Source organism: Muscardinus avellanarius (assembly GCF_963383645.1).
Source record: "Muscardinus avellanarius genome assembly, chromosome: 4".
NCBI classification, from domain to species: Eukaryota; Metazoa; Chordata; class Mammalia; order Rodentia; family Gliridae; genus Muscardinus; species Muscardinus avellanarius.
The window spans coordinates 126,367,723-126,395,191 of NC_137789.1; the positions used below are offsets into that span (position 1 = coordinate 126,367,723).

The 27,469-nt window shown below is 37.0% G+C and overlaps 1 protein-coding gene across 2 annotated transcripts in view; it reads left to right on the forward strand.

Moving 5' to 3' along the window:
• Positions 1–27,469, forward strand: part of EXOC6 (exocyst complex component 6) — a gene marked incomplete at both ends in the record, with an annotated part of 189,414 nt that overhangs the window by 132,309 nt on the left and 29,636 nt on the right. For both annotated transcript variants that reach the window (XM_080693998.1, XM_080693999.1), the window contains 2 exons: positions 13,192–13,333; positions 26,450–26,523. In XM_080693998.1, the coding sequence (XP_080550124.1) occupies positions 13,192–13,333; positions 26,450–26,523 (216 nt within the window). The remainder of the gene's footprint in view (positions 1–13,191; positions 13,334–26,449; positions 26,524–27,469) is intronic.

Below are 27,469 nucleotides of genomic sequence, written 5' to 3' on the forward strand. Positions count from 1 at the left end.
CTATAGCAACAGATTACTTGAGAACATAGTGATTTATCCTTTCTAAATATCTTCACAATCATACATTCTCTATAATTTTCTGTGATTTGCAAAGAAATAGACATTTTATTTCTCTCCGTATTAGAATCACCTGTGGGAGGAGATATTTATTTCATATTTAGCTTCCAGTGCTTGGCTCTAAAGCTAACATTTCTGTTGCTGAGAACCCCACTTTTGTTTTTTGTTTTTGTTGGGTTTTTTTTTTTTTTTTTTGGTGGTACTGGGGTTCCTGGAAGCCCTTCTACCTCCGGGCTACACTCCCAGACCTATGTTTACTTTTTTTTTTTTAATTTGGAAACAGGGTCTCCTAAGCCAGCACACGCGGCTGGCTTCGAACCTGCGCGATCCTCCTGTCTCTGCCTCTCAAGCGCAGGGATTACAAGCGTGCGCCACCACGCCCGGCCCCCCACTTTTGTTTTTGCCTCAGTTTGAGAGCTGCTGCTCATACCTGTCAAAGAGCAAGTATTTTCTAAATTGCCCATTGAGCAGAGTTTTAATAACTGCTAAAGATCTGGCTGTTTTAATACTGACTCGACCTCTAAGCCACACCCCCCTCCTTATATTTTTTAATCTTTATTTTGAAACAGGGTCTCACTAAGTTGAGGAGGGCCTCACTAAGTAGCTGAGGCTGTCCGCGAACCGCGATCATCCGGTCTCAGCCTCCCAAATGCTGGGATTACAAGCGTGCCTAGACCCGCAAAAATAAATAAATAAATAAATAAATAAATAAATAAATAAATAAATAAAATAATACTAACTAGATATCTTGATTATGGACAAAAGTTTAGAGGAAGACTTATCTGGTTAATGCAAATGTAAAACTTACATAAATCTTCAAAATACAATAACGATCACATGTATGTGGTAAATTAAGGCCTTGAAATTAAAGCAGTACACAACCAGCTAGCTTGTTTTACAGTGTATTTTATTTGCTGCTTTCGACCCTGTTTCTGCTGTTACTGGAATACAGTTTCCTTTTTTACTTGACTGCCTCCCTGACTTTCATCTCAGACTAACAACAATGATTATGCGGCCATGTCGGTAAGTAGATACAAGCTAAAACTGGCATGTAAGCTAGAAAATGATGACCTTCTTACAGGCTTATTTTTCTCTGTTTAGGCACTTAAATTAACTTCTAATTATCTTGATATGTTTGTAGTTTTGTGGAAACCTAAGTCTGAAGGTAATATTCATTGTTTCGGTGAAAAGTCAAGATTCTGGGGAATTGGGTTGTGAACGCCTGTGCTGAGTGCTGTATTTTTGGAAGCCTCCCCGGGGTGGTCTTTGCTCGTCTTTGAAATCATGCCAATGACAGTATACCTCCCAAACATTTTTGTGAGTGTTAAATGAAATAGTATACATCAAATGTTTAGAAAAGTGCTTGGCACATAACAAATTCTCAAAAGAAGTTATTGTTGCCTGCTTCTAAGACTATTTATGCTTTTCCTGCCCTTTCTACTTCACTATAGTAGCCAGACTTCACTTAGAAATTCAACATAATGCATGAGCCAATGTGGTTCATGGGCAATGCAATTTATGACCTACTAGAATTCTTTTTTACTCCAGACCAGTATTTTTCTCCTGAATTGCCTTAGCTCTTACCTTTTTTTTTTTTTTTTTTTTTTTTTTTTTGAGAACGAGGGATGAAGTCCAGAGGCATTCTACCTCCAAGCTACACCCCCAGCCGGATTTTTTTATTCTTTATTGTGAAACAAGGTCCCACTAAGTTGCAGAGAGTCTCACTAAGTACCTGAGGCTATCTGCAAACCGAGATCATCCTGTCTCAGCCTCCCAAGTACTGGGCTTACATGTGTGCGCCACTATGCCTGGCTTTAGCTCTTATTCTTTTTTTAGTGGCTTTTTCATATTTTGCTTTTTGCTATATTTGTTCTTTCTACCATTGTGAGCTTTTGAAAACCAGAATAGGAAGTAATAAATATTTTCATAATATATTAATATTGAAAATTCTTGAGAAAAAAAGCTCATCTAGCTGTATCCTCTGTTTTCTTATTTCTGTTATTGAAGTTCAAGTGTTGATTATGGTAATTATCTCCTAATTGTTCCTTCCTGCAGTCCACACTACATACCAGTGCCAGATACTCTTTCTAAAGTACAGTCTAGTTTTATTTCACCATGGCAAAACTTGAGGGCTCGTCATTGCTTATTGTATTAAATAGCATTCCACACACTGCACAAGTAGCAGTGCCTTTCTTGATACATTTCTGAACACTAATCAGTTTGAGCATCCAGACTGGCCTATTCATTGTGTTCTGGATCTGTTTTGGATTTTGGCCTTGACTTAATTCATGGGCTGTGAAGGTCCACATTCCAAAGTGGTCTGCCATGCACCTCCTTTACAGAGACTGTAGATCCACTCAGCTGCCCGAGGACACCTGTTCCTCTTCAGTCTTCCTACTTATATTTTGTCTTGTGTATTACTGTTTGTAGATGTGTCTTCTTTCCCCTGTTGGAATTTAATCTTCTTGTGTCAAGAACTAAATCTGCTCATTTTTATGTCTTCTGTAGCATTAACACAATGCTTTATGTTGTTTGGTAAGCGTTTTTAAAGTAAATAGAGAAATGCAAAGAAACAAACTATAAAAAGATTTTTGTGTGTGTGGGGGTGTGGGGATGGAACCCAGGGGCATTTGACCTCCGAGATACACCCCCTGCCCTATTTTTTATTCTTTTTTATTCTGAAACAGGGTCTCACTGGGTTGCAGAGGGCCTCGCTAAGTAGCTGAGGCTGGCCACGAACGACAATTCTCTGGTCTCAGCCTCCCTAATGCTGGGATTACAAGCATGTGCCACCACACCCGGCAAAAGATTCTTTTTAGTTTGTATAAAGAGTGTGGAAAGTATATTTCCAAAAGATGAGTTTTTAAAATAAGAATTATGTTTGTCAAATATAGAATAATTTATAGTGTGAAATGAAAGTTTGTAATCTTATTCTCAGGCAGGAATTTGGAAAATGTCTATATAGAATTTTTTTTTTTTGGTGGTACTGGGGTTCCTGGGAGCCCTTCTACCTCCGGGCTACACTCCCAGACCTATTTTTACATTTTTTTTTTTTAATTTGGAAACAGGGTCTCCTAAGCCAGTGCGTGCGGCTGGCTTCAAACCTGCGCGATCCTCCTGTCTCTGCCTCCCAAGCGCGGGGATTACAAGCGTGCGCCACCACGCCCAGCTATATAGAAATTCTTTAGATGATATTAGTACTGTTTAGGGATATTTGCATGCTTACTCACTTCTTGCACACCTCTTTGAAAACATAATACACTGATTAAAACAACAATTTTCTAAACTTCAGTCTATAAACTCAGTGGCTTTGAAAACAAAATGAAACTTTCACAGCAAATTAACTTGTGACTTCCCAGCATTAAGGACAAATACTTTGTATTATTAATGAAACAGACCCCGCAGGCTTTCACTTGACATTTTCCCTCACCTAACATATTAATTACTAAATACTTTTTAAATTAGCAGATTTCTTACTTATAAAGCACATACATATTCAGAATACAGGGGAGATATTTAAAAGTGAGACTGACTCTTTCATTTAAAAACTCAGTGTTTATAGTCCTCATTTTAAGGAGGCAGGGACAGATTTTGGGAAAATCTTCTAGGCAAATTTGCATTTGAAAATTTTAAAGTTTGGTTCTTGAATTCCAGTGTTTTAAAAAAGTCCTTTATAAAGGATATTTTCTTCTATGGTAATAAATTAGGCATTTCTGTGACTTTTTTTTTTTTTTACAAAGAGGCTTAGTTGGGGAATATACATCCAGGGAACGACATGGGCCCCTAAGAGTGAGTGAGGCTATGACCTGTTTTAGTATCCATGTCTATACTCTTAAAATGAGTTAATTCCAAGGATATAAAACCCGACAAGAACAAACCGTTGGCCACGTATCATTGCATTAGAGTTAAAGAGCTTTGAGAGAGAATGTAAATAAAAAAGTTGAAAACAAGCAAAGCCCACTATTTGAAATAGAATCTGTATTTTTTATAGAATCTATATTCTTTTTTTTGGGGGGGGGGTCTTGGCATAGAACCCAGGAGTATTCTACCTCTGAGCTACACCCCCTGCCCTATTTTTTATTCTTTATTTTGAAACAGGGTCTCACTAAATTGCGGAGGGCCTAAGTAACTGAGGCTGTCCGCAAAACACGACTCTCTGGTGTCAGTCTCCCAAATCCTGGGATTATAAGCATGCACCACCACTACCGGCTAGAATCTATATTCTTATTAAGCTTTTTCTTTAATGCCACAAAGCAGGTGATTTTCACTACAAGAAGTGAAGTTAATTGTAAAAAATGCTTATTAATTGAAAATGAACATGCTTGGATTTTACAGCCTTAATCCTTTTAGACATTTATTAAGTTGGTGTCTCAATTAGTTTGATATTGGCTAATCTTGGTGAGAATTTTATTTAATAAGTTATAAGTATATGTATTTATGTAGCATAGCATACTTAAATACTTCCCTGCTGTTAAGCACTATAGAAAATAATATTTTGAGTTGTTCTTGGTCAGAACTCAGTTGGAAGTAGTAGTAATAATGGAAGGAATTTTAGAAGGAAACACTATAAGAGTTTTAGTAGGAATTGAGTGGATAGGATAGAACTGATGGCCTAATCTATAAGTGACAGATAAGAGGGATACAAATAAAAAATGGACTCTCTAAGTCTATAGACTAAATATACATAATATATATATTTACTGTATTAGAGTGCTTACACGCATATGTTCACATATATTATAACTTTATTCTTTTTTTTATTTTTGATGGTACTGGGGTTCCTGGAAGCCCTTCTACCTCCGGGCTATACTCCCAGACCTATTTTTACATTTTTATTTGGAAACAGGGTCTCCTAAGCCAGCGTGCGTGGCTGGCTTTGAACCTGCGCGATCCTCCTGTCTCTGCCTCCCAAGCACGGGGATTACAAGCATGCGCCACCACACCTGGCTAACTTCACTCTTTAATAGAGCTAGAGATGATTGTGTGTGTGTGTGTGTGTGTGTGTGTGTGTGTGTGTGTGTGTGTGTGTGTGTACTGGGGTTCCTGGAAACCTGTCTACCTTCGGGCTACACTCCCAGACACCTATTTTTTATATTTTTATTTGGAAACAGGGTCTCTTAAGCCAGAGCAGCTGTCTTCGAACCTGCATGATTCTTCTGTCTCCAGGTCCCAAGCACAGGGATTACAAGCGTGCGCCACCATGCCCAGCTTGGCTCAGGTTTTATAAACAAAGTACCAGTTTGAATAGAAAGATTCATTGCTAAAAACAAATGAAATATAGCATCTGGCAGTTTTTCTACAAGATGGCAACAGAATATTCATGTTTAGAAAGTTACTTGAGATTTTGCAGATAGGAGTGGCAAAGTTCTAGGAATTAAAATCTTCACCTTTAATCTGTATTTCAGGATAGGAAATGGATGCTCCCCCCAAAAAAAAGAAGGTACTCTTTTCTCCCTGAGTTCAGTAGGCAAAAGTTGAAATGGAGGAAGAAAAAAAAAAGAGACTTATGGGTTAGAGATTAAGCTGAAATTACATTTTATTATGAGCAGAAAAAAAGACAGGAAAAGAAAGGTTAGATCCCTGAGGAGAAAGAAAGAAGGTGGTAGAGAAAGATATCAGAGTCAGAAGTTTCCTGTGCAGGCCAAGAAGCATCTGTTTTCCTTTTTCTCTCTCTTTTGTCTGTCTTGTAAGGAGGGGACAATAATGGAGAAGGTAGAACCAGTGGGCAGGCGGGGCAGAGTGGTACGTGCCCATAAGCAATCCCAGTCCTTGGGAGGCTGAGGCAGCATCATGGGTTCAAGACCAGCCGCAGCAGCTTAGGGAGACCAGAAGCAACCTAGTGAGACTGTTGCAAAACAAATAATAAGGGCTTGGGGTGTCGCTTGGAGGTAGAAAGCCCCTGGGTTCAGTTTTCTCCCCGTCAAAAAAAAAAACCTGAAAAGAGAGGGAGAATGTCTTGTGCATTCCTATTTACAGAATATTCTTAGGTAGAGGCCTGATCAGAACAAAAAAGCAATAGGCCAAGATATTCATATATACGTGTAGAAAACTTATATAAGGTATTATAATTCAAAAAGTTAAGAAATTAGGCTTTGCCGAGTAAAGTCTCACTAAAGAAATGTGTTCTGATCAGTACTACATGTAGGGGGATTCCTACTATGTGAAACCACCCTCCAGTCTCTTCCTTTTCTTTTACCCAGGATACTTTAGGCATTATAGGAAAGCTGTCATGTTTTAAGTCTTTCTGTCATTATAAAAATCAATATGATAAATGGTAGGACTGAGATTAAAATACTCTGTGGATTCTTTGGAAAAAAAGAGGATTGTTGGCAAAGATGTGCCGTAGTTGTCCGTGAAGACAGTCTTCACTCTCAGAGCATTGTTGAATGTCACCGTCAAGGTTATTTCTAGAAAAAAAGAAAGAATAAGTAGTTTACCTTGATCACCCCCTTCCCGCTTCCCACTCTCTGAGTTTCATTTTGTTTTCTTATATACCCTCCCTTCTCTCGGTGCATTTGCCTTCGTCTCGAAATCCCGTTTCAGATATTTTCTCAACTAGATAGGACTCTAATAGTGTCTACACCAACCCCATTCACACAACCTTGGCTCAAAGCAGTAAAATTGCCTGTTCAGAAAGCCAGTGTCATTCAGGATGAGTATCTGCTACTATTGAGAACCCCCAAATTTGAAGACACTGCTTTGCCATATTATTTGTTTCAGAAGATGTTATAAATTATAATTGAAAAACCACAGACTTTAATAAGAGTTATTTCATCCATGTCAACTAGCAGAAGATCACAAGGCCACATGGAGCTGGAGAAGTTGGGACGTTGATTGCCCTTAGTCTGTGAATGATTTTCCACATTTCACAGAATGTGTTGTTGAAATATGCACTTCAGCAATGAAGCCTTCCATGTACTGGGCTCTCAGAACCATTCTCAGAAGGCTAACACCAAAATGTAGATCCCTGAATGACTAAGGTATCCTCTGATATGTTTTTAATTATGGCTGTGTTTATCAGCTGCAACTTGTATTATGTTATACTTGGGATGTGATATTATCATTATTAAGGGCCCTGAAACTCTGAGCAGGATGCTTATATAAGAAATAAGGATATGGCTCTGTAATTACAGAGTTACTGCTTTAATAAAGATTCCCAATATGCTTAATCTTTCAACCCGAATTTCACAAGTTGGCTGTACTATTCAGTCAATCACAGGGAAAATTAGCTCATTTCTACTTATCTTGCTTTTCTTACATTTGCCAAGTCAGAACGGTTATCAGGCCTTAATGTCACCTCTCTGTTTAAACACATGTAGAGTAGCCTAATAGGCAGCAGTATGGAGGCAGAAGCATTTCTTCAAAACCTAGACCTCTCCAGACTTTTACTGCTCTGCTTGTCCTTACTTTTTCTTTCTGCCGATTAAAATTCATGGCAGTTTCACGACAGCAGCAACAATACCTGCCAGAAAGCCAAGAATATGGATCCCAAATATCAACTAAGTCAATGTTCAAAATATCATGTGAAAAAAGAAAAAAAGTCAGGCATGGTAGCATACGCCTGTAATCCCAGTACTTGGGAGGTTGAGACAGGAGAATAGCAGGTTTGAGTCCAGCCTTGGCAACTTAGTGAGACCCTGTTTCCAAATAAAAGATAAAATAGGGCTGCGGTGTAGCTCAGAAGTAGAAAAGCCCCTAGGTTCAACTCCCAGCACCATGAAGAGTGAACAAGAGCAAGAATGAGAGTGAGAGGAAGAGAAGGAAAGAAAGAGAAAGAGAAAGCAAGCCAAAGTTTAATGAGCCCTGTGATTTGGAATTTTTGAGGAAAATAGAAATATGCTATGTACTATAGGTAGTCCTAAAGTTTTGTCACTTTGGAAGTTTTTGTTTCAACCTCAAGATATTTTCCTTCCCTCTTTCTCCCTTTTCTTCTCTCTCTGCCGTGTGTGTGTGTGTGTGTGTGTGTGTGTGTGTGTGTGTGTGTGTGTATTCCTCAAATAAGCATTCATGTTACTGTCTCACATCCTTATGATTAGGAATTATTAGGAGGAATGAGGGAAAAGCCTCAGAGAGGAAAATAGAAATTTTTATGGGGATTGTGGTTAACTGGGGTGATAACCAATTATTTCAGGGGTAGAAATAGAAGAGGTAAAAATAGAATTAGAAAGCAAGAGGAATATAGAAATGGAAAAGTATCGGAGGGAATGTTGGGAGTGCTAAAGTGAATATATTTTTATAGACCTATGAATTCTTTGGCATAACCTCAAAAATCTGTCTTCAAGATAGTATTAAAGTAATCATTAAAACTCACTAAAGAAATTCATCTTGATATTCAAACCTCTATAACTCATCTATTCTGTATTATTGGGAATTTGAGACATTTCATTGTTATAGTGTTCAATCAGAAAGCAGATCAAAATCTATTTAACTAGGTAAAGGAATCCTCATGTGTTTGTGAAATTTTTATACTTTATGCTTGTGTTTTAGTTTTTTTCTGACATAATAGCATTTTTACATTTAAATAAGAATAATTTTATTATAGTAAGACTTTAGTAGTTCTTATATAAAATAGGAGGAAGAATAATAAATTTCTTGAATTAAAATATCTATTTTCAATTAGATATCTTTATTTATACTTTTATTAAGAATTTTTTTTTTATTTCTAGCTGGGTGCAGTGGCACATGGCTATAATACCAATACTGGGAGGCTGAGACAGGAGATCAGAGATTCAAGGCCAGGGCATGGTAACTTAGCAGGGCCCTGTTTTAAAATTAAAAATAAAAAGGGCTGGTAATGTAACTCACCGGTGGGATGTGCCTGGGTTCAATCCTCAATATCACACAAAAAATTATTTCTAATTTTAGTGTTTATTCCACATTCGATGAAAGACCTTATTCTTTTAGTTTGTATATTTTTAAAAGCTATATATTGTGGCTCCTTAAAAGGCTGACCAATCCATGAAAATACTTTTCTTCCTCTCTTGCCTCTGAAGAGACTATTTCACAGTCTCAAAACAAGTTTATGTAGCAAACTGAGAGGCAGTATGTTTGTATAAAAGAGCAATTTACTGCCTTAAATTAAATGACTTTAAGAAGCAGGATCAGAATTAATCAGTTCACTTACCATTATTAGGTTTAATATTCAAATTAACCATGGTTTGTTTTTCTTTTTTTTTTTCTGGTATGGATTTTATAACCTTTTAAAACAAAACCTGTTATTAATTTAAAAAATGATACAATGCATGACATATTTGTGTCCTTATTTTTCTTTTTTACTTAAGTCAAAAAAGTAGGCTATTGTGTAAAATGAGTTTTTGTGAGGATATAAAGGAAAATGGGCTCTCTTGGGATCATTAAGGAAGAGTAGACCAATACAGAAAGAACGGTTGTGATTTTAAGAGTGTATTTTTACATCAAATGTACTTGAGAAAATGAAAGAATCCTTGAAAAATGCTTTCAAATAATTACTGTTGGAATCAAACCTTTTTTTTTATTAGATCTTTGAAATAAGAGAATGGTGAGACGAATGAAAACTTCAAATGAGAAGTAAAAGCTCCAAATTAGTTCTTAAGTATTCAACATTTCTCCCACTATTATGCCAGAATAGATCTCTCAAAACATTACTTTGAAACCAAAATAATTTGAGCCATAATCTAATAAAATGTGTTGTATTTTTATTACCATTTTATTTTATGATATTTGAAAGGAAACAGTATCTTTAGCGTAATCTATAATAGTAAATTATTTTGGAAATTTGGCTTGACATACACACAGATGCGTTTCCTTGATTCCTTTTAGACTGAAGTTGGTGGTTAGTGGTTTATTGTTCCTGTGATTGGCATTAAAAGCCTTATTTCACAGCTTGCAGTAAGAAACTATTGGGTAAAGAGTGGCTGTGTTCCACCAACTAAATTCAAAAAGTGTCAATCAAGGTCTCACATAGGTTACTCAGAGAATGAGTTTTCTTACTGATTTCACCAAATGTCGCCTCATGCTGTCTTTGATTGGCACAGCCTGGCAGGGAGGATGGATGAATCTGTCACCGGCTGGCTAATTGTGTTGCTGGTCTCAGTCTGACATCAGGTCTTTGACTCTTAAATGGCTCAATACAAAACAAATTAGCAGATTGTAGTCATATTTCTCATTCTATATGCTTTGACTTTGTTGAATGCAGTCCATAAATCATATTGACTGACACACAAGTAAACGATGAAAGCTGCTTTTGAGACGGGGATCTAGAAAGCAGCACCGTGAGGGTGCCATGGAAGGATGCATAAGGCTGACCCTCCGGGAATTTCCTAGGAGCCACATGTCTCTTTGCCACAATTGTTCTTAGAAGAAAAGCTTTTGGGTACTGCAAAAAGGATCTAATATGTCAGCAGATTCTCTTTTACAAGTTCCTTTGAAATATAAGAAGTTTGTCTAAGGGTTTTCTCTCTTTCCAAGTTGTTTTTCAGCAAAATGTTCGTTACCTTTAAACGTTTAGCAGGTGTTTTTACTTATTTATTGAACTTTGTTGTTCATGAGAAAGAAAATGGTATTAGTTGCAACTAATTTTTCAGACGAGGATAGGAAAAATGTCTAAACTCTGAAAATGTATTACATGTGCAACATTTTCTGAGTCACTCAATTATCTTGGTTTTGTTATGTTAACCAGATCACCTCTAATAAAAACAGCTAGTTTTTAAAGATAATTGTAAAAGTACTTACTTGATTTTAGAAAATTACATATTATTAAAAGCATCAGCAATAACAACAATAATAATTTTCAGAGAGGTGTGTTTGATTGTATCAAACGTGTCAAGGACCTATAAGCATCAGAAATAAATTACCAAATTAACTTCTGGGACATGCAAAGTTTGGAGACATAAAAAAATTTCTATATAAAAACAAGTAGTAGGTGAAATTTAAGAACATCTGTGTACATTCTATGGTTAGAAAGCAGACATTTAAAAAACTGTGTAATCTTATAGAATATAATCTTTTTAAATTTATAGAATCTGAACCTTTGACATTATTAACTAAAATTTGATTGAAAATAAGGAGGAAATTCTTTTATTTGAAAAGTTTATAAAATATAAATCTTTTAAACTTCTCTGAGAACAATAAGCCTGTATTAATATGTCTAATTAAAAGAAATTTAATATCAGGATCTTATTTTTCCATGTGTTTAAGTAAAGAGCCACGTTTGTGTGTTTTCATTTACCTGTTCCACCAGGTCTCAGGATTAGCATTGTCTGTACTCTCGCCATGTCTTCAGCTCCAGTACTATTCCTGTGCAGTTATTTGTAATCTCTGAATTCATGTTAAATTTAAAGGCTTCCTTCCAGCAATAGCACTTATTTGTGCAGTGTGTTTGCTTATTAAATTCATTTAATAATAATTTTTGGCCATCTATTAATCTGTTTTTGCAGTTGATGCATTATAGTAGCGACATTAAACAGGACACGGAGCTGATTTGATGGAGAAGTAGATTAAACTAAAATACACTCATCGTTTCATTAGGTCAAAATGACATTTCCATTAAGTATTCTCAAGCCTATTACATTATAATTAAATGACATGCCATTGATTTCTCCTTTTTCTGCCTTTAAGCCCCCTTCCATTCATATTGATATTATCCTGCTTGGGGAATGGAGCTGCATGTCTCCCAGACTAATTCCTCTTGGGTTCGGGGGATCTTGGAGCATGCTGGGGTTTTCATTGTTTGTTACATTCCTTTTTGGCAGTTCATCAGTATCTGTCAAATATATTGTTTGCATCAGCTTTTATCTTTCAAGTTTTTGATTGAGAAATTGACATTCCATTTCAGATATTCAATTTTCCACTGTGCATAGTGTCTACATGTTAAAAACCCTTTTGTAAAAGTTGTTTGTTTCTAGTCTGACTTTTAATGTGTAAGTTAAAGAACAATGTTCTAACAAATAGAGTGAAAATAAATTTATGTTCTTCTTTACTTTTTAAATCAACTCTACATAAACAATTTTTGTACCAGTAGATTGTAGCACTTATGTTTGGGAGTATTTTTCATGATTTTGTATTCTTATTAGCCTTTGTGAAGAGTAGGAAGAAACATAATTATCAAACACTTCTGAGTCGATATTTGTTCATGGAAACGAGGCAAAACATAGTCTGTTTTCCAGAAGTCATTATTTCTCACCTTAGTCAGAGATCTTTTAATCCTCTCACCAAATCACATAATTGTCAATGAAGGTAGCCATCTTAGAAACAGTATTACACTGGAAAATTGGCCCTTAAAAAAATCTCTATATAATATTTTATGTTAAACTTCTACTTCAAGTAGAAAACTTGCTTAAAGAAACAATTTATACTAAAAGTGATATAGTATTGTGATTTAGTTGTATAATTTAGGGGCTAAATATTTAAAAATTGTCAATTTTAAGAAAACAACTCAATTATGGCTATAGAGTTTTAGGACCTTATTGGAGTAGAATATATTTTTAAATGATGTTATGTATCATAGTGAAAGAAAACCAAAAATTTTATAGTTTGATTAACTGCATATTTCTAAACTACCAGATGATTTTAAAACTTAATTCTAAATCTAAATACATATCAGTAAATGAATTTAAAGTCATACTGGTAGGCAAGCCTTTTTTCCTTTAGTAACTGAAGTCAAGCCACAGATTAATATTCTGAGTAGAAGTAAGGACTTATGATTCAAAGTATGTTTTGCTTTTAAGTACAGTTTAAATAGTAATAAAATTAATTTAAGTTTTATCATTTTTATTGTGGCTTATATATAAAGGAGAGCTTAGTACTCTATAGATAAAAATTTTAATATGGTGGTAATTTTGTGTGACATTATATTTAATGTATATTTAAAATATTACATATTTCAAGAAATCTAGAATAATAGTAGTTTGCTTATTTTTTAATTTTTCTTTGTGGAGTTAGAACTTTAATAATATATCCTGAGAAAGATAAAAGAAACTAAGAATATTCATTTTAATTCCTATTATACAAAGGCATAGCCTTTGTATAATACAGAATACAGAAACAGAAAAGCCAGTAATTGCTATTGAACCAACACAAAGAATGCCAGGTATATATTTTTTGTGGTATTTGACTGTATTTCTGTATTTGCTTATTTTTGTTTGTTTGTTTTAACAGGGGAAAGTTGCCCAGACAGCGTGCATGTCAGCCTGCCAGCATCTGTCAACATCCTTAATGCAGATGCTACTGGACAGTGAGTTAAAACAGATAAGCATGGGGGCTGTCCAACAGTTTAACTTAGATGTCATACAGTGTGAGTGTAAGTACCCTGTTAGTTAACTTGTGCATTTCTAAGAACCTACGTTTGCATCACATGCAAAAGTTTTATGTAGTAGAAAACATATATGTATATATATGTGTGTGTGTGTTTTCTACTACATACATACCATATATATATGTAGAGTTCAAAAACAAGGGACTTGATTTAATTGAACTTTCAGCAGCCTTTGGAATGGGGCTGCCTTCTTCACAGAAAGAGAAAAATGTGTCAGTTTCACACATAAGTCCTCTAGGGAGAGGCCCTGCCATGGTCATCTAGACCGGGATCATTAAGACGTGATTCCTTTTTCCCATTATTCCTTCCTCTGGTCATTCTTGCCAGGCCTCTTCTAATGTTTGACATAAGTTAATGAAACAATTCTAAGTTTGCCATTCTTAACTTTTTCTGTAAGTAACTTTTTAGATACTTAGTAGAATGGTAATCTTAATACAATACCAAATGAAGCTTCTGAATTTTTGCTTCTCTTTCGTAGAGCCATCTCGAGCCTTTATACTTGCCATCATTTCTTACTTTGTTTTGCTTAGGTAACATAATCGTTATATTCCATAATCTAATATTGATATTAGATAATCAACTTCAAAACTGATCTATCTTTATGTCATTAGACTTGTTACATGCACTTTTGAATATGGGTTTCATAGACCCTTAAATTTATAACTCTATAGAACATGTATCTATGAATAATTTTCAAGTAGTGCTTTCAAATGAGTAATTTTTGGTTGACAATTTGATCAGGTACCTCCACTGACAAATTGGAAATTAGGGGATATTGTAAGTTGTAAATTAGCAGGATTGTAATATTCTGAGGAAAAATTTGCAGTAATATATTCTTTGCAGAAAACATTAAAAAATTAAATGTAAGCCAGGTATGGTGTCACATGCTTGTAATCCCAGTACTGGGGAGGCTGAGACAGGAGGATTGCAGGTTTGAGGCCAGCCTCAGCTACTTGAGACCCTCTACAACTTAGTAAGACCCTATTTCCAGATAAAAAATAAAATTAGGGCTAGGGGTGTAGCTCAGAGGTCCAGTGCCCCTGGGTTCAATCCTTAGTATTGAAAAAAAAAATTAAATGGAAGCTGCTTGCAACTGAAGCGTGAGTGAGTAACACTCCTTTTTTCTAATCAATACCAAATACTTGTGTGCCCATCATGTATAAGGTATGCTGCTAGGAAAAAGATAATTTATTTTCTGTTCTTAGAAAGTGTTTCCAATTATTCCTAACCAGAAACCCTTTATTTCTTTATAAAAATTAAGACTATAATTTAGAAAATAATTTGTATTTGTAAAAGTATTTGCCAAAAATTGCACTGTTTGAAATTTTACAAGCTCTAAGCTTAAATTGTGATTCTCATTCTACAGCTTGAAACTGACCTTCCCTTCCTTTCCCTTTTTTCCTTCCTTCCTTCTTCCCTCCCTCTCTCTTTTTTAGGGCTTGGCACGTGCTAAGCACATGCTGTACTGCTGAACTGTGCCCCCAGCTGAAACTGACTTTTTAAAGTGTTTTCAAAGTTGTCTTACGTGCTCATTCCAGCGTGACATTACTTATATAAATATTTTGCTTAAATACTGCCTGAGGCAGTTTTTGTTATTACATCTTTAGTGTGGTCTCAAAATAATTAGGTGGTTGGACTCTTTGTTGGTGTTTGGTTTTGTCTTCTGAGTTAGATTTATTGTCTAATGATGGAAATTTTTGTTTGGTTAGGCAACTTCGGTGTCTTAAGTCTGTTCTCTTACCTCTCCATGAAGGGCTAGCCTAGCGGTACTTAGAAAAAGGAACATATACAGCCGGGCATGGTGGCACACGCTTGTAATCCCAGCACTCGGGAGGCTGAGACCAGAGGATCATGGTTCACGGACAGCCTCAGCTACTTAGTGAGGCCCTCTGCAACTCAGTGAGACCCAGTATCAAAATAAAGAATAAAAGATAGGGCAGGGGGTGTAGCTCAGAGGTAGAATGCCCCTGGGTTCCATCTCTAGTACTGCAAAAGAAGAATGAATGAATGAAAGAAAGAAAGAAAGAAAGAAAGAAAGAAAGAAAGAAAGAAAGAACATACACACCAATCTTGGTCTCGCTGTCCTTCCATCAGATACTTACCATTTTTCCTTACTACTTTGGGCAGAATTACTAACGGCTCCTTATAAAATGCTGATATTTTCTTAAGGGGCTAATCTCTTGAAGAAAAACAAAAAGATCATGAGTAGGAGGTATAACTCAGTTAGCAAAGTTTGGGGTCAAGTGCAAGAACAATAAACTCTACCCTATTGGGGGCTAAGTTTCTAGCACTGGAGATACAGAAAGGAAGAGACAGAGACTCCAGGACAAGCCCTAGAAGACAGCTCGGCTTCCTTTGAGATTTCGCCACTGCAGAGCCTTTCCCCAGGACATTTATACTGCATTACCACAGTCATTACTTTTTCCATGGGTGCATTGTCATCATCATATGTCTTGAGGCCGTTCAGGGTGATGGAGGTCTAATGCACACAGCACTAATTGAATCCTCCCAGAGTTCTCACCACACTCCCTCTCCCTCCCCACCTTGTCACACAGTGGTTGGCTTTGATATGTGTGTGTGTGTGTGTGTGTGTGTGTGTGTGTGTGTGTGTGTGTGTTTGCGCATGCGCACACGCAGCATGGCCACTGAGATGTTTCTTTCTTGCCCCCTCAGTCAGGGCCCCTCTTTCACTCCCCTAAGACTCTCCTTTGTCTGGAGTCCCTCCCATGTCCCAATTTCTTCCAAGCTTCCAAATGTGAGGGAGAACATCCAGCCCCTTGGCTTTTTGTGACTTACTTATCTCACTTAGCATACTATTCTCCAGTTCCATTTATTTCTCTGAAATGATAGTCATTGCTTTATATAATATAGCATCATGTGTTCAGTCCTCACTAAGCAAGTATAAATTGACTTACCGCAGTTTTGTGTTTATTTCACGACCTCTGAAGTTTAATGTTCTCTTTTCCAAAAGGCATATTTTTTACTTTAAGTAGTGTAAGATAAATAATGAAGGATCTTCCATATTCTTTCTGGAGCAAAAGAAATACATACCCAATTACTTTCAGTGATTGACACGAAAATCATTTAAAAATAAACCTTAGCTCTCTCTAACATATATGTTAAGAAAATTTTTAACGTAAAATTTCATGCTATTTTAAATAAGTTTTGGCTTGCTTTTTGAATCTGAAAGGAAGCAGTTTCAAAATAAAAAAAATATTTTTAGTACTAATGCAGTATGTATGCTTTCTATATATTGGAACAGGGGAAAGAAAAGAAGGGGAAAAAGGAACAACAATTTGGCCAGATAGAGAGCTGAGATGCATGGTAATTTGTCAGGAGAGGGGTATGGGTACAGAGGAAAAGTTGACAAGTAGATCCGATAAAGAACCTGAGAAGCCAAAAGATCACTGAGTTCTACCCCACCTAGAAATAACACACTCCTTCACCTTGAAATCTCTGGAATATCTCCACTGTGCAGTTCAGGCCCGGGGATTGACTACTCATCAGATTTTGTTTTTCCATGTGCTATAGAGCTCTATCAGTAGATTACATTGAACTGAAACTGCTTTGTCTCTAAACTTCTCTTAATAGATAGCTCAGTCTTAAGGTTAGGATTACTACTCATCTCCACTGTGCTTTTTTGCAAATCAGAAAATGTGTTCTCACATCTAAAACTCTCTCCTTCACATGACTTAGAGAAAAGTTACTTTTTCCAGGTAGACTCAATCCCTACCAAGGCCCAGAGCTTATCAAGTGAAATGTAAACTGGATTTTAGACCTCTGGCCCCTTCCCCTCCTTTCCCCTGCCTGCCCGGCCCCGCCACACCCTGCCCTCCTCTGGGCGCAGCCTCAGTACTTATTGAGGCTGGCCATGAACCTGCGATCCTCCTGTCTCAGCCTTTCAAGTACCGGGATTACAGGCATGTGCCACCATGCCCAGCTCATAATCTTTATCTTTAAAATGTGTCTTATAACCAGCCTATTGAGGTATTTTTATATCACAAGTTAATATTATCTATAAGTGTGTTATCTGAGAACACTGTATCCGCGGTCTTCGACACATGGTCCCCAGATGAGCAGCATCAGCATCAGCAGGGGTTTATTGGGCGCGTGGGGAGGTGAGGCTCAGCTGTTTGTTTGAACTGGCCTCCAGGTGAAGCATAATAGGGTGTGAGGGTCACGGTTACGTGGCTCTCCCCTTCCTGTCAGCCTAGAGCCATATTCACAACCTTATGACTTTCTTACGGTTTCTTAGCCACTTTAATTCTCCAGCTGGATATAATTCGTAGTTTAGTGTTTTACTCAGTTATGATCAATGTTGTCAGATGCCTTGCTACCACTTTTTTCTTAAGACTCTACAAAACCATTACATAATAGTCTGTGACTGGTTATTGTGATTAATGTAAACCTTTACTAACCTGTGACATGCTAGGAAGAGATCAGAAATTGGGAATTTAAACTGAAGACCATGAACCACCAAAGAACTTGGACAACTCAGGAAAGGCTCTTAAGTCAAAGAATTCAATCAGTAGGGAGTGAGTTTAGTACCAAGTATGAAATATAAACAGCAGGAATCTACTTTAACCAGACGTGGTTGCGCACACTTCTAATCCCAGTACTTGGGAACCTGAGACAGGAGGGTCACAGGTTCAAGGCCAGCCTCAGCTACTTAGTGAGACCCTGCTTCAATAAAAAATAGGACTGGGAGTGTATCTCAGAGGTAGACTACTCCTGGGTTCAATCCCCGGTATACTGCCACAAAAAAAGAAAAAGAAAAAAAAGAGTCAACTTTATTTTGAGTTAGGTTTTCCTTTTATTTAGTTTAATCAAAATGTTACCAGGTGTGGTGGCACACACTTGTAATCCCGGTACTTGGGAGGCTGAGACAGTAGGATCTTGGTTTGCGGCCAGCCTCAACTACTTAATGAGGCCCTCTGCAACTTGGTACGGCTCCATTTCAAAATAAAGAATAAAAAATAGAGCTAGTGATGTAGCTTAGAGGTAGAATGCCCTTGGGTTCCATCCCCACTACTACACGTAAAAAAAAAAGAAAGTAAAATGTTTACTTTTCCATCTTTATTACTTTGTGAAAACATTATGCCTTAAATTGTCAGTTCACAGGTAAAAATAAGCAGCACTTCATCAGAAAAACAAAAACAAAACCAAATAGCACATGGCTGAAAAATAGGCTGCTGACAAATTATTGTAGACTATTTTTCAGCCATGTGCTGTTTGGTTTTGTTTTTGTTTTTCTGATGAAGAATTCATACTGATGAATCGGCAATAATACAAGTGAAATTTGAGCTGGACCTTTTGATGAGTAAGATTTCCTTAAAAGCAGGAAAGGGCATTCTGGGAAGAGGAATGGCATGGGCAGAGGCACAGGGGTGAGCGTGTGCTTAAGGAACCTTCTGTCCTGTGTGACTAGACATATCGAAAGATATGGCAGAGAAAAGCTCAACTCTTGAATGCTTTGTTTAATAAGCAATAGGGATCTACTAAAATTTTTAATCAGGAAGTTAATTTTGGGGTCGTATAGAAACTGAACCAAAACAAGGGAGGAAGACCTACTAAAGACTCTTGAATATTTTCCTGTGATAAAAAGGTAAAGAGAAAACTTCACCTTGGTAGACAAGAGTGGAGAGAAGATGGAGTCCAGACATCTTAGATGAAGGAATATATAGTTAGTACATTGAATAAAAGCATAACTTGGTATGATTAAGGTAGTTGGAATCAGAAGCACATAGTGCAGGAGTCATGGGAATGCCTTCCTTGGTTGGAGGAGAGGGGATGAGGAGAAGAAGAAAGCCATTCAGGAGAGAGAGTGCAATTAAATTCAACACTGAGGATTTGGAATTGTTGGCAGCCTGCAATGTGCAGAGTGCTATGCTCTCAGTGAAAGGTAAAAAGAAATATTTATTGCATAAATGAACAAATTAGTAAGTAGGGAAGTCTCTATATTCTATATTTGTCTCTTCTCAAATTCTACCTTTGTTGTCAAAAAGTTAATGCCAGCTGATACTGCTCTAGTTAAGACCATTTAACTCCTTGATGTAAACATAACTGATCATTATTCCCTCTAGAAAAATTCTCCAAAGAACTAATAACTGTATAAACGACCCTCTATCTGTTTTGAGCTAAGTGGCAGTTCCGCCATCAGGAAGCTTCAGTTCTTCAAAAAGATGTGGAATTCGGAAACTATAATTTCCAAGATACATCCTAGTTCTAAGATTCAAGGCAGTAAAATGTTAAGGCAATGAGGAGTGGGGGACATTGGTGTCATATTAATGAGCTTTTATATCTATTATAGGGTTGTTATTTAGGGGACACAGTGAAAAAGATAGGAAAGGTCCACTGGAGAGGTAGTCGTTAAATAACCTCATTTAAAAATATTATAAAGCATTAAGCTCTGTAACAGAAGATAGTACTTTGAAAAAGTATATGAAGCAGACCTAATTTAGATTCAGGTTTTAGAGATTGAAAATACTAGGTAGGGTCAGTGCATGAATATAGTAGATACTTTGGGTTAACTTGATCATAACCACAGTACTAATATAACTATATGTTTGGAGATGGCCCCTTCTTTGGGACAAAGAAAGCTGCATTGAACATGAGATCCTATATAGATTTTACATAAATTCAAAATAAATGTCTTCTTGACTGGAGATGCATTTGTCAACTTTGGCATAAGCTTGATGTTCTGGACCTGTACATGTAATTTATATTTATTAAACACCTGTTTTGTATTGGGCCTCAATATAGGCATCTTCCAGATGTAACCATATAGAGGAAAAGATAATATGTTCCCTAAACAAGTTATTACAAAGAGTCTCAGAAATATTTCCCATCACTAATAAAATAGAAAATATTTCCAAAGTATCAGGCAATCAGAAGGATTCAGTCCCATATTTGAAATATCCAGAATGGATCTAGAATGTATTTTTCATGCATTCTACATAAATGTCTAATGAGGTTATAATGTCCTAAGAATTGACATCTTAAATCCATAGATAGAAAAGCTCCAGATTGAAGAGTGCTGGCACCTATTTTGTTTGTTTATTTATGGTGGTACTGGGGTTCCTGGAAACCCTTCTACCTCCAGGCTACACTCCCAGACCTATTTCGTATTTTATTTGGAAACAGGGTCTCTTAAACCAGCGAGGCTGGCTTCGAACCTGCGCGATCCTCCTGTCTCCGCCTCCCAAGCTCAGGGATTACAAGCGTGCGCCACCATGCCTGGCTGGCATCTATTTTAAAGGTGAATTATTGAGAAAGAGGCAGATCTCCAGATGTGAAGGCCTTGGTTTTTCTTCATTTTGGATAAAGGCTTAATTAATCTTTTTTTCTAAAAAAAAAAGTTAAGCCTCTTTCTAGGTTTTTGCTTTGTTTTTGTGGTCATGACATCAGGGCTCTAGTTTCAGACTTGAAAAAGGCTCATGTCCCCAAATGAAAGTGTTGAGGGAAAATCATATGGATTGTATAAAAAAGATATTTCAGGGTCTTGTTCTGGATGCTGTTATGCAGTTTAGACTCCAGATTCATTCTCTCCCTCCCTCCCTCCCTCTCTCCTCCTATCTCCATCCTTCCTTCCTTTCTCGACAGAGTCACACTTGCTGTGCTGCCCAGGCTGGCCCCAAACTCAAAATCCCTCTGCTTCCCAAAAGCTGGTGCTACAGGCAAGTGCCACTATGTATAGCTCTTCGGGAGTTTTAATAGCACCTTAGCTGTTTAATTGAGGGTACCTTGCTGATGATTAATTCAAAAATAGGGATAGAAATTATATAAACATGAAATGATGAGGGTCCTAAAGGCTTGCATCCCACTGCTGCCAACCACATGTAACTGAATATAAGTCGAAGAGCCAAGAGTTTGGGAGCACGAGTTTTTCTGTGCCACAAGGAAAACCACTAGATGGCACTCTTAGTCATTCCTTCTAATAATCTATTGGGTCCACACAGTACTTTTGCCTACCCCAAATTTAAGTTCTAACTTGCCATTTTAAATCTTTAGATCTCTCAAATAGTAGAGATATAAAACATATATTTTACATCCAAACTATTGTTATTAATATGGTATTTATTTAATTACAGAAATATTCCATTTTATGTGTTTCTATCTTTGTCATCCATAAGCAAAGTCTTGAGACGAGTCTAACCTCTCACCCTCCCTCTCAATCTTTTGTCAAAAAGTTGGTCTCTTTCACCCTTAGGACTCTATGAACACTCTTCCTCTACCTCTTCCTCCTTGACAATTCTACTTACCCTGAGTAGATATTTTCTATATTTATAAGTGGGCATGGTGGCACATGGCTATAATCCCAATACTTGGGAGGCTGAAACAGGAGAATCACAAGTTTGAGATCAGCCTTAGTACTTAGTGAGGTGCTCAGCAACTTAGTGAGACCTCATTTCAAAAAAAAGGGCCGGGGGTATAGCTTAGAGATAGAAACTCATGGGTTCAATCCCAAATACCAAAATAAAACAAAAGTGTCTATCTTATAAATAATCCACATTCTGTACCTTAATAATAAAGATATCTTCCACCCTAGCACAGATTTCCTTAAGGAACTTTTCCTCTACATTTAATTAAGTGGAGGCAGGTTGGGTTATATGATTTTATGTCAAAATAAATACTTAGAACCTGACTTCTTGGCAGTCTTCCTACTCCATCTTTTCCTTACTAAACCCACTACCTCTTGTATAGATATTTAGGGCAGGAAGGGCCTATATTACATGCACAAATAACTTGTGGTTTTGCATACAGATACTCATTTTTGATTACCTGAAAACTTCAGATTGCCAGTTTGAAAAATAAACACTTTTCTTACAAAAACAGCCAACACAAGCCGGGCGTGGTAGCACATGCCTGTAATCCCAGCATTTGGGAGGCTGAGACTGGAGAATTGTTTTTCGCAGACAGCCTCAGCTACTTAGTGAGGGCCTCTGCAACTTATCGAGACCTGTTTCAAAATAAAAAATAAAAAATAGGGCAGGGGGTGTAGCTTGGAGGTCAAAGGCCCCTGAGTTCCATCCCCAAACCCACAAAACAAAACAAAAACCAGCCAACACAGCATGCATTACTTTTTATTCTCAGTTTCATCTGCATTTATTTAGACTAGTTATCTTCCCAGAGTGACATGGCAGAGTTACTCTAGTATTATCATAGATATTTCCAATAAGATCAGACACCTTCCCCCCATATCTATCTCCCCCCCGCCCCAGCGTATTTTAAAACACAGACCAAGGTGACACATGCCAGTAATCCCAATGATTCAAGAAGCTGAGGCAGGAGGATTCCAAGTGTGAGAGCAGCCTAGGTAACTTAGCAAGATCTTATCTCAAAATTAAAAAAATAAAAGGCTGGGAGCCAGTTGCGATGCACACTTGTAATTCCAGCATTTGGGAGATGGAGATTAAAAGATCACGGTCTGTGGACAGCCTCGGCTACTTAGCGAGACCCTTCACAACTCAGTGAGACGCTGTTTCAAAAATAAAAAATAGGGCTGGCTTGTAGCTCAGAGGTAAAATGCCTCTGGATTCCACCCACAGTACCAATAAATAAATAAATAAATAAATAAATAAATAAATAAATAAATAAATAAATGGCTGGGGATGCAGCTCAGTGGTAGAGCACCCCTGGGTTCAGTCCCCAGTACTTGAAAATGTATATACAACCTTGAAATCATTTATTATTACTAAGTTTCATTTTTTAGCAGAAGATAAGGGGAAATGAAGTTATTTTATATGATCAAACTGGAGACAAGAATTAGAAAAACAAACATTTAGAATAGCCTTCTTATTTATTTTTAAAGCTTGGAAAGTATTTTTAAACTTTTTTTTTTTTTTTGAAGAGCAAAACGTGTGTGTGTGCGCGCTTAAATACCGATGATGAAGATATCATAATAGGGAAGTAGGCATTATTTTCTTTTAATTAAATGATGGCCCAAAGGAGAAGAACAAAGAAACCCCAAATATAGAAATCATATACAAAATGAATATCTGGATTGCTTAGTCACCTTTTTCTTTGTTGTGGTCAAAATACCTGATAAGTACAACTTAGAGGTAGAAAGATTTATTTGGGGTTTCAGAGGTCGATCCATGATTAGCTGACTCTAAGGCAGCAGGGTTTCAGGGCTTGGCAAGGGGGAAAGCTGCTCTCACCTCATGGTGACCAGGAAGCAGAGCTGAAGGATAGGATCAGGGACAGATACAGTCTCAGGGCTGTGCCCTCAGCCACCCACCTCCTCCGGCCATGGCCTACAGCTGAACCTGGCCACACTGCCAAGTATATGAGCTGTTTTGGGGGACATTTTATATCCAGATTATAACATGGATAAACCAAGGACTTTTAAAAATAAGGGATTTCAAAGATTAGTCATCAGTCCTTTAAAATTTTGAAATCTGCTTCAAGAGTTCCTGAGACCATGAGCTGGATCAGGTGGCATGCACTTTTCATCCCAGCTACTCAGGAGGCTGAAACAGATAGTTACAAGTTTGAGAATAGCCTGAGCCATTTAGCATGACCCTGTCTCCAAAAAAAAAAAAAAAAAAAAAGAGGACTGGTACTGTATCTCAGGGTTGAGCACCCTGGGTTCAATTACTAGTACACACAAAAAAAAATTTTTGGACCATTAAAAAGTATTAGTATAAATGGATTGGTTATGTTCCTTTCATTCATTGACTTGACATATATTTTGTTGAATATTTCCTATATAACAAAGTACAGGATATAAGTTTAAAGAATCCACTTCCTAAGAACTTTTTATTAATTGTAAGAACTCACAATTTAGTTTTTGTTGAAGAAAGCGTTAGGAATATTCTCACCCACCCTCAATTATTCCGGTATAAATACACTAAGTATGCACAAAATATTCTATATTTGTACTACCAAATAGCCATGTTTGGTGGGAGAACCTAGACAGGTAAAGGAAGAAAATGAGCGCAGAAGCTCAGCTGAGCCTGGAAAGTTGCAGTGGGAACACGAAGGATCCCACCGACCTACAGGAATTAACGGAGGTCTCCATGGAAAGTGCTGATTGAATTGAAGCATAAGTAAGTTATTCGGGTAGAAGAGAAGAGGAAGGGGTTCCCATCAGAAAGACCAAAGGCAATGTGGAAAGAGAATGTGGGAAGGTGAGGAAGCACTGGGAGTTCAGTATGGAAGGAGATGAAGGCGCCCTAGGGATGTGTAAGAGAGGAGGCTAGAGGGTCAGGCAACGGCCAGATTATCAAGGACCGTGGTCTTGTTTTATTGTGAAGGTGATGGCAAACCATTAAAGGTTATTAAACCTTGAAGTGCCCAGATTCCACTTATATTTTGCATAAATCACACTTGGAGAAGTGGATGAGGAGGTGTCACATGAGAAGCAGGGAGACCAGATGAGAATAATCCAAGCAAGAAGTGGTAGCTGGAACCAGGGCAGAGACAGATAAGCATTCAAGAGGTGTTTTAAAATGTAGGATTGACTGCGTGTGTGTGTGTGTGTGTGTGTGTGTGTGTGTGTGTGTGTGTGTGTTGCTGGGGATTGAACTTAGGGCTTTTTACCTCTGAGCTACACCCCCAACCCTATTTTATTTTTTATTTTGAAACTAGATCTCATTAAGTTGCGGAGGGCCTGAGTTGCTGAGGCTGACTTCGAATCTGAGATAGCCCTTTCTCAGCCTCCCAAGTACTGCTATTACAAGCATGCACCACTATACCCAGCAGCTGCACTTGAGTTTTAAAGAAGTAGAGGGGGGGCGGGTAGTGAAGCCGCTGTTCATATTGAGTAGCATATTATCACAAATGTTCTCTGTGCCAGATTCTCTGTCGTCAGATTGCTAAATTGCTTCCTATTCCTAAATATATTCTGGGGAAAGCCCTGAGTGTTATAGACTACTGAGTATCTTCTATTTAATCAAATTCCTGTGAGAAATAAGAAAAGAGATGAGAATCTTAAATTCTTGATCAGTGAATTGAATGCTAGATCTGAATTAGCTGTGTGATCCTGGGAAAGTTATTTTACTTGTAATTATCCTACTCTGTAACGTGAAGGACTTAGTGACTTTTCTCCAAGAAAATTAGGGTATTAGTGAAAAGGGAGAATGAGTATAGGCATTCTTATCAAGGAAACATAGGTATAAAAATAATGGGGTCTTTTTGTGAGCCAAAAGTCATTTGTTCAAAATAAACAATATTATTGAGTCATAATATGATCATGGTATATTAGTATTAAAACTTTTGGGAGCCAAGCATGGTGGCACACATTTGTAATGCCAGTACTTGGGAGGCTGAGACAGGAGGATTGCAGGTTCGTGGCCAGCCTCAGCTACTTAGTAAGGCCCTCTGAAACCTGCTTAAAAATAGAGAATAAAAAATAGGGCTGGGAGTGTAGCTCAGAGGTAGAATGCCCCTGGATTCAATCCTCAATACTGCCAAAAACAAACAAATAAACACCAAAAAAAAACCTTTTGTAGCACAAAAATTTATTAAAATATTTTGAAGTTTTTAAATCTTAAGATATCTTTTAGTTTAAAAAAAAAGGAGAATTCCTTTATGAAAAAAACATTAAAAGACATGAACAGATGAACAGACATTCTTGAATTGTCCTGATGTCACTTCTTAGAATATGCTGCCTGGATCTGTCGATAGAGCTGACTCTACCTTGGGGCTGCCTCTTATTGCCATTAGCTAGAGTTGAGATTTTTTTATAGAGCATATTGTATAACAAAGCAAATGTTTTGAAATATGTTGACAGCCATGGAATTGGTATCATTTCAAATGCTTCTATAATCATTCACCTAAGGCTCTAAAGAGTCAGAAAACTTTACTTTGATTGAAGTATATTACCACTCTTGAACTTTGTGTAGAATAACCTTCTAAATTTATTGTGATTAAGGATTACAGTGATTAAATGGCAGATTAGAAGTTTAAAATTATTAAAATATTTGTGGTAATGGGTGTGGAGAACAATCTAAGCAGTGGAAATTGAATGTTATAGTCTTTTTTTAAATGGTTATATGTAGTATTATAATACATTTGTAATCAGTAGAAATTTAGCACACTCTTGAATATTTTGCAAACTTGTTTTAATTCCCTTTTATTTATTTTTTGTTTTAACAGTATTTGCCAGCTCTGAGCCTGTGCCAGGATTCCAGGGAGATACCCTGCAGCTAGCATTCATTGACCTCAGACAGGTAAGATGTAATAATGTACTTCTCATTTACTGCCTTTTATCTTGCACTTTAAAAAATGCTACAGGAATGCTTGTTTGCCTTGAAACAGCCTTTAGAAAAATGCTTTCAGGCTGGATAACTGTATTTGACACTTCAAACCCGTGTCCATTCAGTGTCTCAACTTTATAGAGCATTCTCAGAATCGGTATTTAACTTGAATATTTAATTTAGTCATTATCTGCAAAGCCCTTGACTAAAATATTCTTTCATACTTTGTTTTATGACACTTCAAGTTTAAGATATTTCTCAATAATTTCATGGTCATATGTAAAAATTGGTGTTAGCAACATTAGTGTCAGGATGCAAGTTAAATATGTTATTACAACCAAAAAAGCAGACCCTTGCTTAAAGTTTTGTCAGTGGCAGGGAATGTTATTTTTTATAAATTTTCTCTATGTCGCCAGAAAGAAGTATAAAACTAGTAAAGAAAAAAAAAAACTAGTTTCAAAACATTACTTTGTTTATAATATTCTAAATCTAGTAACAATTGTGAACATTTTTTCCTCCTTTTTAAAAATTTTTATTGGTGCATTGTAGTCATGTATCTTAATGGAGTACAAGATGTTGGAAGCATACTTGCACACAAATTTTTTCCTGTTCTGTTCATTTTACAACTCTTGATATTCTAAGTCTATTGTAATTTCCTTTGTCTTTCCTTTTCCCTTCTCCCCATACTTTTTTCTTTTTATTAATTTCTTCCACCTTCCTTATCCACCTCTTCTTTTTTATTTTTAGTCCTAGTATTAAGGAACTTACTTTAGCGGGATGGGGTGGGCACAAAGGTGTGGAGGAAGGCACGATCTGAGCCATAGAGGATTCGGGAGTGCTAAAGTCAGCCGTAGGAGTGGCTGCAGCCTTAGCTAGAAGAGCCATATGGAGACTGAATTAAAACAGAGCCATTGGTAGA